The sequence below is a fragment of the Drosophila erecta genome, unplaced genomic scaffold (genome assembly GCF_003286155.1).
Source record: "Drosophila erecta strain 14021-0224.00,06,07 unplaced genomic scaffold, DereRS2 tig00000055-arrow-pilon, whole genome shotgun sequence".
NCBI classification, from domain to species: domain Eukaryota; kingdom Metazoa; phylum Arthropoda; class Insecta; order Diptera; family Drosophilidae; genus Drosophila; species Drosophila erecta.
In genome coordinates, this window is record NW_020825200.1 from 20,096 (window position 1) to 36,504 (window position 16,409).

General features: G+C 42.3%; 1 protein-coding gene across 1 annotated transcript; it reads right to left on the minus strand.

The window, feature by feature from the left end:
* Positions 1-2,533: 2,533 nt before the first annotated feature.
* On the minus strand, positions 2,534-4,455 carry LOC113564051. The gene is made up of 7 exons (XM_026978381.1): positions 4,389-4,455; positions 4,242-4,327; positions 4,151-4,183; positions 3,961-4,093; positions 2,858-2,921; positions 2,729-2,794; positions 2,534-2,665 (listed from the first exon to the last, which is right to left on the minus strand). Exons 1-7 carry the CDS (start codon positions 4,424-4,426, stop codon positions 2,534-2,536), a joined length of 552 nt encoding a protein of 183 aa, XP_026834182.1. The 5' UTR covers positions 4,427-4,455.
* Between the last annotated feature and the right edge of the window lie 11,954 nt (positions 4,456-16,409).

Genomic DNA, 16,409 nt, shown 5'->3' on the forward strand with positions numbered 1-16,409 from the left:
GGCTACTGTTCCCACTGCCGTAGAAGATGCCCAAAGAGAGAATCAAACAGAAATTGCCCCACACACTAACACAGCCGCAGCAACGAATACGGACGCAGACGACAAAGGCAACTCCAATGACAACGCTTTGGAGATTTTCCCCACACTGCCACAAAGAGAAAACAGCATGGAGAAAAATCTCAGCACCTCCACCAAGATCGGTGCCCACGACACCTCTCCCCTCTCTCACCCACACATACACACAAACAAGGCTACCAACTCAAACCCAGGCAGCCGCTCTATTTTTCCCTCTCTTAAATACACAGTCTCACACAATAATAAAGCAAATGCAACTGACACCGGGAAAAAAATCTCCCCACATACAAACACAGATAAATGCAGCGACATAAATCAAGGGGATATCCAACAAACTCGCAACTATTATTTGCTGAACTCAAATCCCAAACCGGACATATCTAAACCTACTATAAAAAAGAAACCCACACAGCCTGCTGAAACTTCCGGGAAGGCAGCAGTTTCCCCCCCCCCAAAAAGGCTTCCTCCCACCCACTCGGCCCAGGTTAACTCTAAACTTAACATTAACTCAAAGCACAAAATTAACCCCACGCCTACGGCTGAAAATCAGCCACCAACCCGCACCCCCAAACGACCAGCAACCAGAAGGGGCCTATTTATTCAAACACCCACGAACACTGACGAGCAGCCCAGGAGTTTTTCTGAAGTCGTATCCGGGACCAAACAAGGTGTAATGTCACACACCGGCAAAACACCTCTGAAGAAAACTCCCGGGAAAAGGACAAACGGGGACCTCGACTGTTCAACTTTTAAAACGCCTAATAAAAGGGCCTGCGGACCTGCTACTACCATGTCTGCTAGCAGATCCCCCCCCCTCACCATACCCGTTCTTAAAAGCAAAACAGCGAAAACAATAGTCAAGGAAACTAGACCCAAAACTGCACACCCACCCACCACACCCATATGCCATAAGGTCGCCCCCACCTGCAACCCACTAGCGCCTGCTGGGAGCATACCCCCACCCACCCAGCGCCCTACCGACAGCCTGCCCCCCTGGCAAGTAGTGCCCCGCAGCAGACGCCCACCCCCCCTCCTAGTCGACAATGTCAACGAAATATTGCCGTTGCTGGAAAAGCTTAACTACACAGCAGGAGTGTCCAGCTTTACAACTAAATCGACGACAGGAAACGGCATCCGAATTCAAGCCAAAGACATGGAAGCCCACAACAAAATCAAAGATATCCTAACTTCGAGCGGCATCCCCTCCCACACAAATCAGGCTAAGTCTGAGAGAGGCTTCAGAGTGGTCATCAGGCACCTCCACCACTCCACCCCCTGCCAATGGATAGTCGGCGAGCTCCAAAAGCTCGGCTTCCAGACCATCTTCGCCAAAAACATGCTAAACCCAGTTACAGGAGGCCCAATGAAAATCTTCGAGGCGGAGATCTCTTTCACCATCGACGGCAGCCACAAAAAGATCCTCACGTTAAGACAACTTGGCGGGCAGAAGATCGAGGTGGAGCGCAAAAATAGGACAAGGGAGCCGGTTCAGTGCTTCAATTGCCAGGGCTTTAGGCACGCCAGAAACTCCTGCATGAAGCCGCCAAGATGCATGAAATGCGCCGGGCACCACTTGTCCAACCAATGCACCAAGCCCAGATCCACCCCCGCATCATGCGCAAATTGTTCAGGCGAACATATAAGCGCCTACAAAGGCTGCCCCACCTACAAGGCGGAAAAAAGAAAGCTGGCTGTAAATAACATTGATTTCAATAAAATAAGAACAATCAAGGATGCAGCAAGAAATGTAAATGAACGACAGGTCCCGACATCTCGAAAAAATTTCCCAAGACTGCCCTACAGCACAGCTTTCAGCAGCAAATCACCTACATCTACACGCCAGGAAGCCTCAAGACGAGAAAGGCGTAACCCTTTCGACGCTAGAAACAAGGACGCGAGGTCCTTCCAGCCCAGGACCTCCTCACACGACGCGGCTATACGAAAAAGGATAAATAGGTGGCGAAAAAGCACCGGCAAAGGGTCAAAAAAAGACAACTCAAAACCGCAACAGTCAAACAGGAACAAAAACGCAGCCAGCAGACACTTGGCTAAATTCCAAGAGAACCTACAAAAACAAACACCCCCCAGTCGAAAAAGTCCACCCACAACCAGCCTAGCTGCTAGAGCCCTATTAAAACCCAGAGGCACAGCAGAAGCTACAAACACCCCCTCCCCCACCCCCATGGACGCGCAATCATTTATGCAAGCAAGCCTTGCTGACAACTCATACTCCAATTTAGCAAGTCGAGTAGAAAACCTAGAAACGAAATTAAACAAACTGACGGACATTCTAACCAAGCTATTGGAGGTCCAAACAAACACTAATAATTAAATAATAACAATTAATAATTATTTAACAAAGATCTTTAATCAAATTAAATTCATAGACAAAGGAAGGGTATATCACATATTAAAACATACAAAACTTATAAAACATACAAAACTTATAAAATAAAACTTAAAATATAAATTGTCCAGACGATCGAGACTGCTGCTCCACTTCCACTCGACACCGAGACATAAAAGACAAGGCTCTAGCCCGGCCCTGCTTCTCCAAGATTGGGCATCTAGACTGCAGCAGCCTGTAAACCTAAAACAAACAAATAAAATAAATTAGCAAAGATACAAAGATCACACAAAATAACATTCTTACCCTTCCCTCTCCATTGCCAAAGAAGCTGTGAATCAAGCAGCCAACCTCCAACTCGTTCCAATAGACCTGAAAACAAAGAAAATAAAAATTAAATATTATTCAGAACACCCGAAACTTCAAAATCCTTACCTGTAACCCCTGCCGTAAGACTCCTAAATTACATCCTGGCGTCTCACCCCTCGCTCCTGTGGACCTGAAAAGAAAAGGAAAATTTAAATTAATTCAAATTAAAAACAGCCGGAAAATTAAGGGGGCTCTCTGTAAATCGACGCAAGACACTCCGGAGGGTTCTAAACCAACCCTGCAGCTGAGTCTTGAGACGACAAAATAACTCTGACTACTGCCATGAAATTGCAGATACTTTACTACTCACACTGAAAGTGGAGCTCCTACTGCAGATGTGATCGCCGGGCCCTGCTCGATCACACCGCTGCATCCTGGCGACAACATGCTGCAAAGGACCCACTCAGGCCGAGCTCCCTGCCACAGGACGGATATCTAAAATCTAGAAAAAATAATAATTAAATTAATAACAAATTAATTGAAAAATAACAGCCACTTACCCAAGTCCAAATTCATCTCTAGCTCCCGTTGACCTGAAAATAAAGAAAAATATTAAATTAAAATACTCACACTAAAATTGGAGCACCCACGGCTACTGCCATGCAAATGCAGACATTTTACTACTCACACTGAAAGTGAAGCTCCTGCTGCAGATATGTTCGCCGGGCCCTGCTCGATCATACCGCTGCATCCAGGCGATAACATATTGCAAAGGACCCACTTAGGCCGAGTTTCTTGCCACAGGACTGATATTGAAAACCTAGAAAAAAAAATATTCAAATTAGTAGCAAATTAATTGAAAAATAACAGCCACTTACCCAAGTCTAATATCACCTCTAGCTCCTGTTGACCTGAAAATAAAGAAAAATATTAAATGAAATACTCACCAAAATAGCAGCCACCCATCCTGCAACCCCCCGCCCTGTTACCTGAAAAGAAAATAAAATAAATTAAAATCCAAATTAAGACACCTGCAAAATAAAGGGCGCCCTGCTGCAAAACTCAAATTAGTAACAAATTAATTAAAAATAACAGCCACTTACCCAAGTCCAATTTCATCTCTAGCTCCTGTTGACCTAAAATAAAGAAAAATATTAAATTAAAATACTCACTCTAAACTGGAGCACCCACGACTACTGCCATGCAAATGCAGACACTTTACTACTCACACTGAAAGTGGAGCTCCTACTGCAGATGTGTTCGCCGGGCCCTGCTCGACCACACCGCTGCATCCTGGCGACTGCATGCTGCAAAGGACCCACTTAGGCCGAGCTTCCTGCCACAGGACGGATATTTGAAAACCTAGAAAAAAAATATTCAAATTAGTAGCAAATTAATTGAAAAATAACAGCCACTTACCCAAGTCCAATACCATCTCTAGCTCCTGTTGACCTGTAAATAAAGAAAAATATTAAATTAAAAATACTCACACTAAAATTGGAGCACCCACTGCACGATCTGCTTGCTGGGCTCTGCTCGATTCGTCGTAGTATCCTGGCGACAGCTTCCTGCATGGGGTACACCCAGGACGCAAAGCTGAAATTAACAGACAACATTAAATCAAAATTTGCATATTGAAATTGTAGCACCTACGCACGATCTGCTTGCTGGGCTCTGCTCGATCCGTCGTAGCATCCTGGCGACAGCTTCCTGCAAGGGGCACACCCAGGTCGCAATGCTGAAATTAACAGACACACATTAAACTAAAATACGCACATTGAACTTGAGCTCCTACCGCACGATCTGCTCACCGGGCTCTGCTCGATTCGTCGCAGCATCCTGGCGACAGTTTCCTGCAAAGAGCTCACCCTGAACGCACTCTCTGCCATGACGAGGACTGAAAGATAAGGAAAAATACAACTCAAATCAGTCAACAATTAACTAAATACATATTAGTCACTTACCTAATCTTAAAATCATCCTTTCCACGACTTTGGACGATGCGACGATTAAATTCCTACGCACTGACACAGCTTGCTAAAAAAGAACGAAAAATTAAAACAAGCAAAACACCTGCATATAATATTATATATATTTATATACTCACCCAATTTTGTATGAATGTATTTCATATCCTGTCGACGAGACGACCACGACAATTTATTCCTGGCCTGGTGGCTCCAAGCAACTGCTCCAGCAGCGGCGCCCACTCAATGCAGCGGCCCAGAGGCACCCAGATGACTCACTGTGGGGAGCCGTATCCCCACCCGCAGGCACCGCCAGCAACCCCGACGACCCTCAGGTTGCCGGAGGCGGCAACCCACGGCAAGGAACCAGGCCATCCAGTGCTGCTGAGACGACCCACGACCTCGGAACCAGGGCCCCGAGGCTCCAAGAAGCCACTTCAGGCGAAGTGGAACTGGACGCGGAACTCCGGACTTACCCAAGGACTGACGGATGCGTGGGAGACAGCCTTTTTCTTCCGGCGATGACCCAGGAATCCACCAGCGACACGGCGCTCCCGTCCTTCAGGCGGGGGTACCTGAAATTAAATTCAAAAACACAATTGTTAAAATTTTGTAAATGCTTTGCAAAACTCAATATGTAAACAAACAAACATACATATGTTAATGTTACCAACTCATGCCATGTACAAAGAAAATACTAACCTAGTATACTTACCTTTTACTAACATTATTGTCCATTTCCAAAACTCACCTCCACAATGTTAAACTCAAAAATGTAAATTCTTGTACCTATATATTGCATATCTATGTAATCAAAGGCAAATAAATTGTGGAAACGGTTCAGAATATTTCTGATTCTGCTCCGTCCCTCCACCATGCAAAGTAAAAAACTAACATTATTGTCCATTTCCAAAACTCACCTCCACAATGTTAAACTCAAAAATGTAAATTCTTGTACCTATATATTGCATATCTATGTAATCAAAGGCAAATAAATTGTGGAAACGGTTCAGAATATTTCTGATTCTGCTCCGTCCCTCCACCATGCAAAGTAAAAAAACAGCAGCAGAGAATTCGGTCGGCGCAACGTTAAATGCCAAAAAAAATGAACAACTGCTTCTCCTGCTCACTCTCGCACATTACCGCATGCCCATAAATAAGCTAACGTCGGCGAACGCAGCCGCTGTCGACAGCAGCAGAGAATTCGGTCGGCGCAACGTTAAATGCCAAAAAAAATGAACAACTGCTTCTCCTGCTCACTCTCTCACATTACCGCATGCCCATAAATAAGCTAACGTCGGCGAACGCAGCCGCTGTCGACAGCAGCAGAGAATTCGGTCGGCGCAACGTAAAATGCCAATAAAAATGAACAACTGCTTCTCCTGCTCACTCTCTCACATTACCGCATGCCCATAATGGCTGCCTAAAAGGGAGAGAGTGATCTTTCGATTGCCACTCATGTTCTCTCCCTTATTATGGGAACCGTAAATAGTCATATATGCGAGAGGAGTGGCCAAAATGTTTTCTCTCTCCATAATTTTGGCAAGCCCAAATGGCGGCGGACAAAAGAGATGAAAATATGCTCAAACTGCTGCTTATTTTCTGTTTCATTTTTCACGAAAAATATCAAATACATTTTCTTTTTCTTGTATGCATATATTTTTATAAAGAAAAAATCAAGGAACAATAAATGATAGCGGCGGCAGTCGTCAAAAATATTAAACAAAAAAAAAACCGCCGCTGCCCTTGAAATGACCAACAATGACAGCAATTTAAAAACATACTTCCCTTTTTACAAAAAAAAACAACAACAACAACAAAATGTCTGCATTATATAAAAGACAATTTAAAAACATACTTCCCTTTTTATAAAAAAAAAACCAAAAAAAATGTCCGCTAATATAAAAAACATCTGAACAACATCCTTCCCTTTTTATAAAAACAAAAAAAATGTCCACATAATACCAAAGACATTATAAAAACATCAACAACATAAAAACATTTCATGAGAAAAGCAAAAAAAAAGTGTCCGCGCATGGTCCACCAAAATGACTCTGCACTGGACGACTCTCCTTTGCTAAATGAGCTATCAGTGTCAGCGGCGCGCATTTATATGTCGACGTATGCTCGTCGTGCAGCTGCACAGGCGACGCGTCGCTGCCGCTGTCGCTGTCGCCCCGCTCTAACAGCGCATTCCAAGAACGAAGAGAAAAAACAACTCCAGAAATATTTACATTCTAAGAAACCAGCAATTTTTATACAACAAATACAACAGAAAAGGCAAATAAGCTGAGAGTAAGCAGCGTCGGCAAACGCAGCCGCAGCCGCTGTCGACAGCAACGTTAAATGCCAATTAAAATGACCGCGCAAGAACAACTGCTTCTCTTGCTCACTCTCTCCCCATAAATAAGCTAACGTCGGCGAACGCAGCCGCTGTCGACAGCAGCAGAGAATTCGGTCGGCGCAACGTTAAATGCCAAAAAAAATGAACAACTGCTTCTCCTGCTCACTCTCTCACATTACCGCATGCCCATAAATAAGCTAACGTCGGCGAACGCAGCCGCTGTCGACAGCAGCAGAGAATTCGGTCGGCGCAACGTAAAATGCCAATAAAAATGAACAACTGCTTCTCCTGCTCACTCTCTCACATTACCGCATGCCCATAATGGCTGCCTAAAAGGGAGAGAGTGATCTTTCGATTGCCACTCATGTTCTCTCCCTTATTATGGGAACCGTAAATAGTCATATATGCGAGAGGAGTGGCCAAAATGTTTTCTCTCTCCATAATTTTGGCAAGCCCAAATGGCGGCGGACAAAAGAGATGAAAATATGCTCAAACTGCTGCTTATTTTCTGTTTCATTTTTCACGAAAAATATCAAATACATTTTCTTTTTCTTGTATGCATATATTTTTATAAAGAAAAAATCAAGGAACAATAAATGATAGCGGCGGCAGTCGTCAAAAATATTAAACAAAAAAAAAACCGCCGCTGCCCTTGAAATGACCAACAATGACAGCAATTTAAAAACATACTTCCCTTTTTACAAAAAAAAACAACAACAACAACAAAATGTCTGCATTATATAAAAGACAATTTAAAAACATACTTCCCTTTTTATAAAAAAAAAACCAAAAAAAATGTCCGCTAATATAAAAAACATCTGAACAACATCCTTCCCTTTTTATAAAAACAAAAAAAATGTCCACATAATACCAAAGACATTATAAAAACATCAACAACATAAAAACATTTCATGAGAAAAGCAAAAAAAAAGTGTCCGCGCATGGTCCACCAAAATGACTCTGCACTGGACGACTCTCCTTTGCTAAATGAGCTATCAGTGTCAGCGGCGCGCATTTATATGTCGACGTATGCTCGTCGTGCAGCTGCACAGGCGACGCGTCGCTGCCGCTGTCGCTGTCGCCCCGCTCTAACAGCGCATTCCAAGAACGAAGAGAAAAAACAACTCCAGAAATATTTACATTCTAAGAAACCAGCAATTTTTATACAACAAATACAACAGAAAAGGCAAATAAGCTGAGAGTAAGCAGCGTCGGCAAACGCAGCCGCAGCCGCTGTCGACAGCAACGTTAAATGCCAATTAAAATGACCGCGCAAGAACAACTGCTTCTCTTGCTCACTCTCTCCCCATAAATAAGCTAACGTCGGCGAACGCAGCCGCTGTCGACAGCAGCAGAGAATTCGGTCGGCGCAACGTTAAATGCCAAAAAAAATGAACAACTGCTTCTCCTGCTCACTCTCTCACATTACCGCATGCCCATAAATAAGCTAACGTCGGCGAACGCAGCCGCTGTCGACAGCAGCAGAGAATTCGGTCGGCGCAACGTAAAATGCCAATAAAAATGAACAACTGCTTCTCCTGCTCACTCTCTCACATTACCGCATGCCCATAATGGCTGCCTAAAAGGGAGAGAGTGATCTTTCGATTGCCACTCATGTTCTCTCCCTTATTATGGGAACCGTAAATAGTCATATATGCGAGAGGAGTGGCCAAAATGTTTTCTCTCTCCATAATTTTGGCAAGCCCAAATGGCGGCGGACAAAAGAGATGAAAATATGCTCAAACTGCTGCTTATTTTCTGTTTCATTTTTCACGAAAAATATCAAATACATTTTCTTTTTCTTGTATGCATATATTTTTATAAAGAAAAAATCAAGGAACAATAAATGATAGCGGCGGCAGTCGTCAAAAATATTAAACAAAAAAAAAACCGCCGCTGCCCTTGAAATGACCAACAATGACAGCAATTTAAAAACATACTTCCCTTTTTACAAAAAAAAACAACAACAACAACAAAATGTCTGCATTATATAAAAGACAATTTAAAAACATACTTCCCTTTTTATAAAAAAAAAACCAAAAAAAATGTCCGCTAATATAAAAAACATCTGAACAACATCCTTCCCTTTTTATAAAAACAAAAAAAATGTCCACATAATACCAAAGACATTATAAAAACATCAACAACATAAAAACATTTCATGAGAAAAGCAAAAAAAAAGTGTCCGCACATGGTCCACCAAAATGACTCTGCACTGGACGACTCTCCTTTGCTAAATGAGCTATCAGTGTCAGCGGCCGCGCATTTATATGTCGACGTATGCTCGTCGTGCAGCTGCACAGGCGACGCGTCGCTGCCGCTGTCGCTGTCGCCCCGCTCTAACAGCGCATTCCAAGAACGAAGAGAAAAAACAACTCCAGAAATATTTACATTCTAAGAAACCAGCAATTTTTATACAACAAATACAACAGAAAAGGCAAATAAGCTGAGAGTAAGCAGCGTCGGCAAACGCAGCCGCAGCCGCTGTCGACAGCAACGTTAAATGCCAATTAAAATGACCGCGCAAGAACAACTGCTTCTCTTGCTCACTCTCTCCCCATAAATAAGCTAACGTCGGCGAACGCAGCCGCTGTCGACAGCAGCAGAGAATTCGGTCGGCGCAACGTTAAATGCCAAAAAAAATGAACAACTGCTTCTCCTGCTCACTCTCTCACATTACCGCATGCCCATAAATAAGCTAACGTCGGCGAACGCAGCCGCTGTCGACAGCAGCAGAGAATTCGGTCGGCGCAACGTAAAATGCCAATAAAAATGAACAACTGCTTCTCCTGCTCACTCTCTCACATTACCGCATGCCCATAATGGCTGCCTAAAAGGGAGAGAGTGATCTTTCGATTGCCACTCATGTTCTCTCCCTTATTATGGGAACCGTAAATAGTCATATATGCGAGAGGAGTGGCCAAAATGTTTTCTCTCTCCATAATTTTGGCAAGCCCAAATGGCGGCGGACAAAAGAGATGAAAATATGCTCAAACTGCTGCTTATTTTCTGTTTCATTTTTCACGAAAAATATCAAATACATTTTCTTTTTCTTGTATGCATATATTTTTATAAAGAAAAAATCAAGGAACAATAAATGATAGCGGCGGCAGTCGTCAAAAATATTAAACAAAAAAAAAACCGCCGCTGCCCTTGAAATGACCAACAATGACAGCAATTTAAAAACATACTTCCCTTTTTACAAAAAAAAACAACAACAACAACAAAATGTCTGCATTATATAAAAGACAATTTAAAAACATACTTCCCTTTTTATAAAAAAAAAACCAAAAAAAATGTCCGCTAATATAAAAAACATCTGAACAACATCCTTCCCTTTTTATAAAAACAAAAAAAATGTCCACATAATACCAAAGACATTATAAAAACATCAACAACATAAAAACATTTCATGAGAAAAGCAAAAAAAAAGTGTCCGCGCATGGTCCACCAAAATGACTCTGCACTGGACGACTCTCCTTTGCTAAATGAGCTATCAGTGTCAGCGGCGCGCATTTATATGTCGACGTATGCTCGTCGTGCAGCTGCACAGGCGACGCGTCGCTGCCGCTGTCGCTGTCGCCCCGCTCTAACAGCGCATTCCAAGAACGAAGAGAAAAAACAACTCCAGAAATATTTACATTCTAAGAAACCAGCAATTTTTATACAACAAATACAACAGAAAAGGCAAATAAGCTGAGAGTAAGCAGCGTCGGCAAACGCAGCCGCAGCCGCTGTCGACAGCAACGTTAAATGCCAATTAAAATGACCGCGCAAGAACAACTGCTTCTCTTGCTCACTCTCTCCCCATAAATAAGCTAACGTCGGCGAACGCAGCCGCTGTCGACAGCAGCAGAGAATTCGGTCGGCGCAACGTTAAATGCCAAAAAAAATGAACAACTGCTTCTCCTGCTCACTCTCTCACATTACCGCATGCCCATAAATAAGCTAACGTCGGCGAACGCAGCCGCTGTCGACAGCAGCAGAGAATTCGGTCGGCGCAACGTAAAATGCCAATAAAAATGAACAACTGCTTCTCCTGCTCACTCTCTCACATTACCGCATGCCCATAATGGCTGCCTAAAAGGGAGAGAGTGATCTTTCGATTGCCACTCATGTTCTCTCCCTTATTATGGGAACCGTAAATAGTCATATATGCGAGAGGAGTGGCCAAAATGTTTTCTCTCTCCATAATTTTGGCAAGCCCAAATGGCGGCGGACAAAAGAGATGAAAATATGCTCAAACTGCTGCTTATTTTCTGTTTCATTTTTCACGAAAAATATCAAATACATTTTCTTTTTCTTGTATGCATATATTTTTATAAAGAAAAAATCAAGGAACAATAAATGATAGCGGCGGCAGTCGTCAAAAATATTAAACAAAAAAAAAACCGCCGCTGCCCTTGAAATGACCAACAATGACAGCAATTTAAAAACATACTTCCCTTTTTACAAAAAAAAACAACAACAACAACAAAATGTCTGCATTATATAAAAGACAATTTAAAAACATACTTCCCTTTTTATAAAAAAAAAACCAAAAAAAATGTCCGCTAATATAAAAAACATCTGAACAACATCCTTCCCTTTTTATAAAAACAAAAAAAATGTCCACATAATACCAAAGACATTATAAAAACATCAACAACATAAAAACATTTCATGAGAAAAGCAAAAAAAAAGTGTCCGCGCATGGTCCACCAAAATGACTCTGCACTGGACGACTCTCCTTTGCTAAATGAGCTATCAGTGTCAGCGGCGCGCATTTATATGTCGACGTATGCTCGTCGTGCAGCTGCACAGGCGACGCGTCGCTGCCGCTGTCGCTGTCGCCCCGCTCTAACAGCGCATTCCAAGAACGAAGAGAAAAAACAACTCCAGAAATATTTACATTCTAAGAAACCAGCAATTTTTATACAACAAATACAACAGAAAAGGCAAATAAGCTGAGAGTAAGCAGCGTCGGCAAACGCAGCCGCAGCCGCTGTCGACAGCAACGTTAAATGCCAATTAAAATGACCGCGCAAGAACAACTGCTTCTCTTGCTCACTCTCTCCCCATAAATAAGCTAACGTCGGCGAACGCAGCCGCTGTCGACAGCAGCAGAGAATTCGGTCGGCGCAACGTTAAATGCCAAAAAAAATGAACAACTGCTTCTCCTGCTCACTCTCTCACATTACCGCATGCCCATAAATAAGCTAACGTCGGCGAACGCAGCCGCTGTCGACAGCAGCAGAGAATTCGGTCGGCGCAACGTAAAATGCCAATAAAAATGAACAACTGCTTCTCCTGCTCACTCTCTCACATTACCGCATGCCCATAATGGCTGCCTAAAAGGGAGAGAGTGATCTTTCGATTGCCACTCATGTTCTCTCCCTTATTATGGGAACCGTAAATAGTCATATATGCGAGAGGAGTGGCCAAAATGTTTTCTCTCTCCATAATTTTGGCAAGCCCAAATGGCGGCGGACAAAAGAGATGAAAATATGCTCAAACTGCTGCTTATTTTCTGTTTCATTTTTCACGAAAAATATCAAATACATTTTCTTTTTCTTGTATGCATATATTTTTATAAAGAAAAAATCAAGGAACAATAAATGATAGCGGCGGCAGTCGTCAAAAATATTAAACAAAAAAAAAACCGCCGCTGCCCTTGAAATGACCAACAATGACAGCAATTTAAAAACATACTTCCCTTTTTACAAAAAAAAACAACAACAACAACAAAATGTCTGCATTATATAAAAGACAATTTAAAAACATACTTCCCTTTTTATAAAAAAAAAACCAAAAAAAATGTCCGCTAATATAAAAAACATCTGAACAACATCCTTCCCTTTTTATAAAAACAAAAAAAATGTCCACATAATACCAAAGACATTATAAAAACATCAACAACATAAAAACATTTCATGAGAAAAGCAAAAAAAAAGTGTCCGCGCATGGTCCACCAAAATGACTCTGCACTGGACGACTCTCCTTTGCTAAATGAGCTATCAGTGTCAGCGGCGCGCATTTATATGTCGACGTATGCTCGTCGTGCAGCTGCACAGGCGACGCGTCGCTGCCGCTGTCGCTGTCGCCCCGCTCTAACAGCGCATTCCAAGAACGAAGAGAAAAAACAACTCCAGAAATATTTACATTCTAAGAAACCAGCAATTTTTATACAACAAATACAACAGAAAAGGCAAATAAGCTGAGAGTAAGCAGCGTCGGCAAACGCAGCCGCAGCCGCTGTCGACAGCAACGTTAAATGCCAATTAAAATGACCGCGCAAGAACAACTGCTTCTCTTGCTCACTCTCTCCCCATAAATAAGCTAACGTCGGCGAACGCAGCCGCTGTCGACAGCAGCAGAGAATTCGGTCGGCGCAACGTTAAATGCCAAAAAAAATGAACAACTGCTTCTCCTGCTCACTCTCTCACATTACCGCATGCCCATAAATAAGCTAACGTCGGCGAACGCAGCCGCTGTCGACAGCAGCAGAGAATTCGGTCGGCGCAACGTAAAATGCCAATAAAAATGAACAACTGCTTCTCCTGCTCACTCTCTCACATTACCGCATGCCCATAATGGCTGCCTAAAAGGGAGAGAGTGATCTTTCGATTGCCACTCATGTTCTCTCCCTTATTATGGGAACCGTAAATAGTCATATATGCGAGAGGAGTGGCCAAAATGTTTTCTCTCTCCATAATTTTGGCAAGCCCAAATGGCGGCGGACAAAAGAGATGAAAATATGCTCAAACTGCTGCTTATTTTCTGTTTCATTTTTCACGAAAAATATCAAATACATTTTCTTTTTCTTGTATGCATATATTTTTATAAAGAAAAAATCAAGGAACAATAAATGATAGCGGCGGCAGTCGTCAAAAATATTAAACAAAAAAAAAACCGCCGCTGCCCTTGAAATGACCAACAATGACAGCAATTTAAAAACATACTTCCCTTTTTACAAAAAAAAACAACAACAACAACAAAATGTCTGCATTATATAAAAGACAATTTAAAAACATACTTCCCTTTTTATAAAAAAAAAACCAAAAAAAATGTCCGCTAATATAAAAAACATCTGAACAACATCCTTCCCTTTTTATAAAAACAAAAAAAATGTCCACATAATACCAAAGACATTATAAAAACATCAACAACATAAAAACATTTCATGAGAAAAGCAAAAAAAAAGTGTCCGCGCATGGTCCACCAAAATGACTCTGCACTGGACGACTCTCCTTTGCTAAATGAGCTATCAGTGTCAGCGGCGCGCATTTATATGTCGACGTATGCTCGTCGTGCAGCTGCACAGGCGACGCGTCGCTGCCGCTGTCGCTGTCGCCCCGCTCTAACAGCGCATTCCAAGAACGAAGAGAAAAAACAACTCCAGAAATATTTACATTCTAAGAAACCAGCAATTTTTATACAACAAATACAACAGAAAAGGCAAATAAGCTGAGAGTAAGCAGCGTCGGCAAACGCAGCCGCAGCCGCTGTCGACAGCAACGTTAAATGCCAATTAAAATGACCGCGCAAGAACAACTGCTTCTCTTGCTCACTCTCTCCCCATAAATAAGCTAACGTCGGCGAACGCAGCCGCTGTCGACAGCAGCAGAGAATTCGGTCGGCGCAACGTTAAATGCCAAAAAAAATGAACAACTGCTTCTCCTGCTCACTCTCTCACATTACCGCATGCCCATAAATAAGCTAACGTCGGCGAACGCAGCCGCTGTCGACAGCAGCAGAGAATTCGGTCGGCGCAACGTAAAATGCCAATAAAAATGAACAACTGCTTCTCCTGCTCACTCTCTCACATTACCGCATGCCCATAATGGCTGCCTAAAAGGGAGAGAGTGATCTTTCGATTGCCACTCATGTTCTCTCCCTTATTATGGGAACCGTAAATAGTCATATATGCGAGAGGAGTGGCCAAAATGTTTTCTCTCTCCATAATTTTGGCAAGCCCAAATGGCGGCGGACAAAAGAGATGAAAATATGCTCAAACTGCTGCTTATTTTCTGTTTCATTTTTCACGAAAAATATCAAATACATTTTCTTTTTCTTGTATGCATATATTTTTATAAAGAAAAAATCAAGGAACAATAAATGATAGCGGCGGCAGTCGTCAAAAATATTAAACAAAAAAAAAAACCGCCGCTGCCCTTGAAATGACCAACAATGACAGCAATTTAAAAACATACTTCCCTTTTTACAAAAAAAAACAACAACAACAACAAAATGTCTGCATTATATAAAAGACAATTTAAAAACATACTTCCCTTTTTATAAAAAAAAAACCAAAAAAAATGTCCGCTAATATAAAAAACATCTGAACAACATCCTTCCCTTTTTATAAAAACAAAAAAAATGTCCACATAATACCAAAGACATTATAAAAACATCAACAACATAAAAACATTTCATGAGAAAAGCAAAAAAAAAGTGTCCGCGCATGGTCCACCAAAATGACTCTGCACTGGACGACTCTCCTTTGCTAAATGAGCTATCAGTGTCAGCGGCGCGCATTTATATGTCGACGTATGCTCGTCGTGCAGCTGCACAGGCGACGCGTCGCTGCCGCTGTCGCTGTCGCCCCGCTCTAACAGCGCATTCCAAGAACGAAGAGAAAAAACAACTCCAGAAATATTTACATTCTAAGAAACCAGCAATTTTTATACAACAAATACAACAGAAAAGGCAAATAAGCTGAGAGTAAGCAGCGTCGGCAAACGCAGCCGCAGCCGCTGTCGACAGCAACGTTAAATGCCAATTAAAATGACCGCGCAAGAACAACTGCTTCTCTTGCTCACTCTCTCCCCATAAATAAGCTAACGTCGGCGAACGCAGCCGCTGTCGACAGCAGCAGAGAATTCGGTCGGCGCAACGTTAAATGCCAAAAAAAATGAACAACTGCTTCTCCTGCTCACTCTCTCACATTACCGCATGCCCATAAATAAGCTAACGTCGGCGAACGCAGCCGCTGTCGACAGCAGCAGAGAATTCGGTCGGCGCAACGTAAAATGCCAATAAAAATGAACAACTGCTTCTCCTGCTCACTCTCTCACATTACCGCATGCCCATAATGGCTGCCTAAAAGGGAGAGAGTGATCTTTCGATTGCCACTCATGTTCTCTCCCTTATTATGGGAACCGTAAATAGTCATATATGCGAGAGGAGTGGCCAAAATGTTTTCTCTCTCCATAATTTTGGCAAGCCCAAATGGCGGCGGACAAAAGAGATGAAAATATGCTCAAACTGCTGCTTATTTTCTGTTTCATTTTTCACGAAAAATATCAAATACATTTTCTTTTTCTTGTATGCATATATTTTTATAAAGAAAAAATCAAGGAACAATAAATGATAGCGGCGGCAGTCG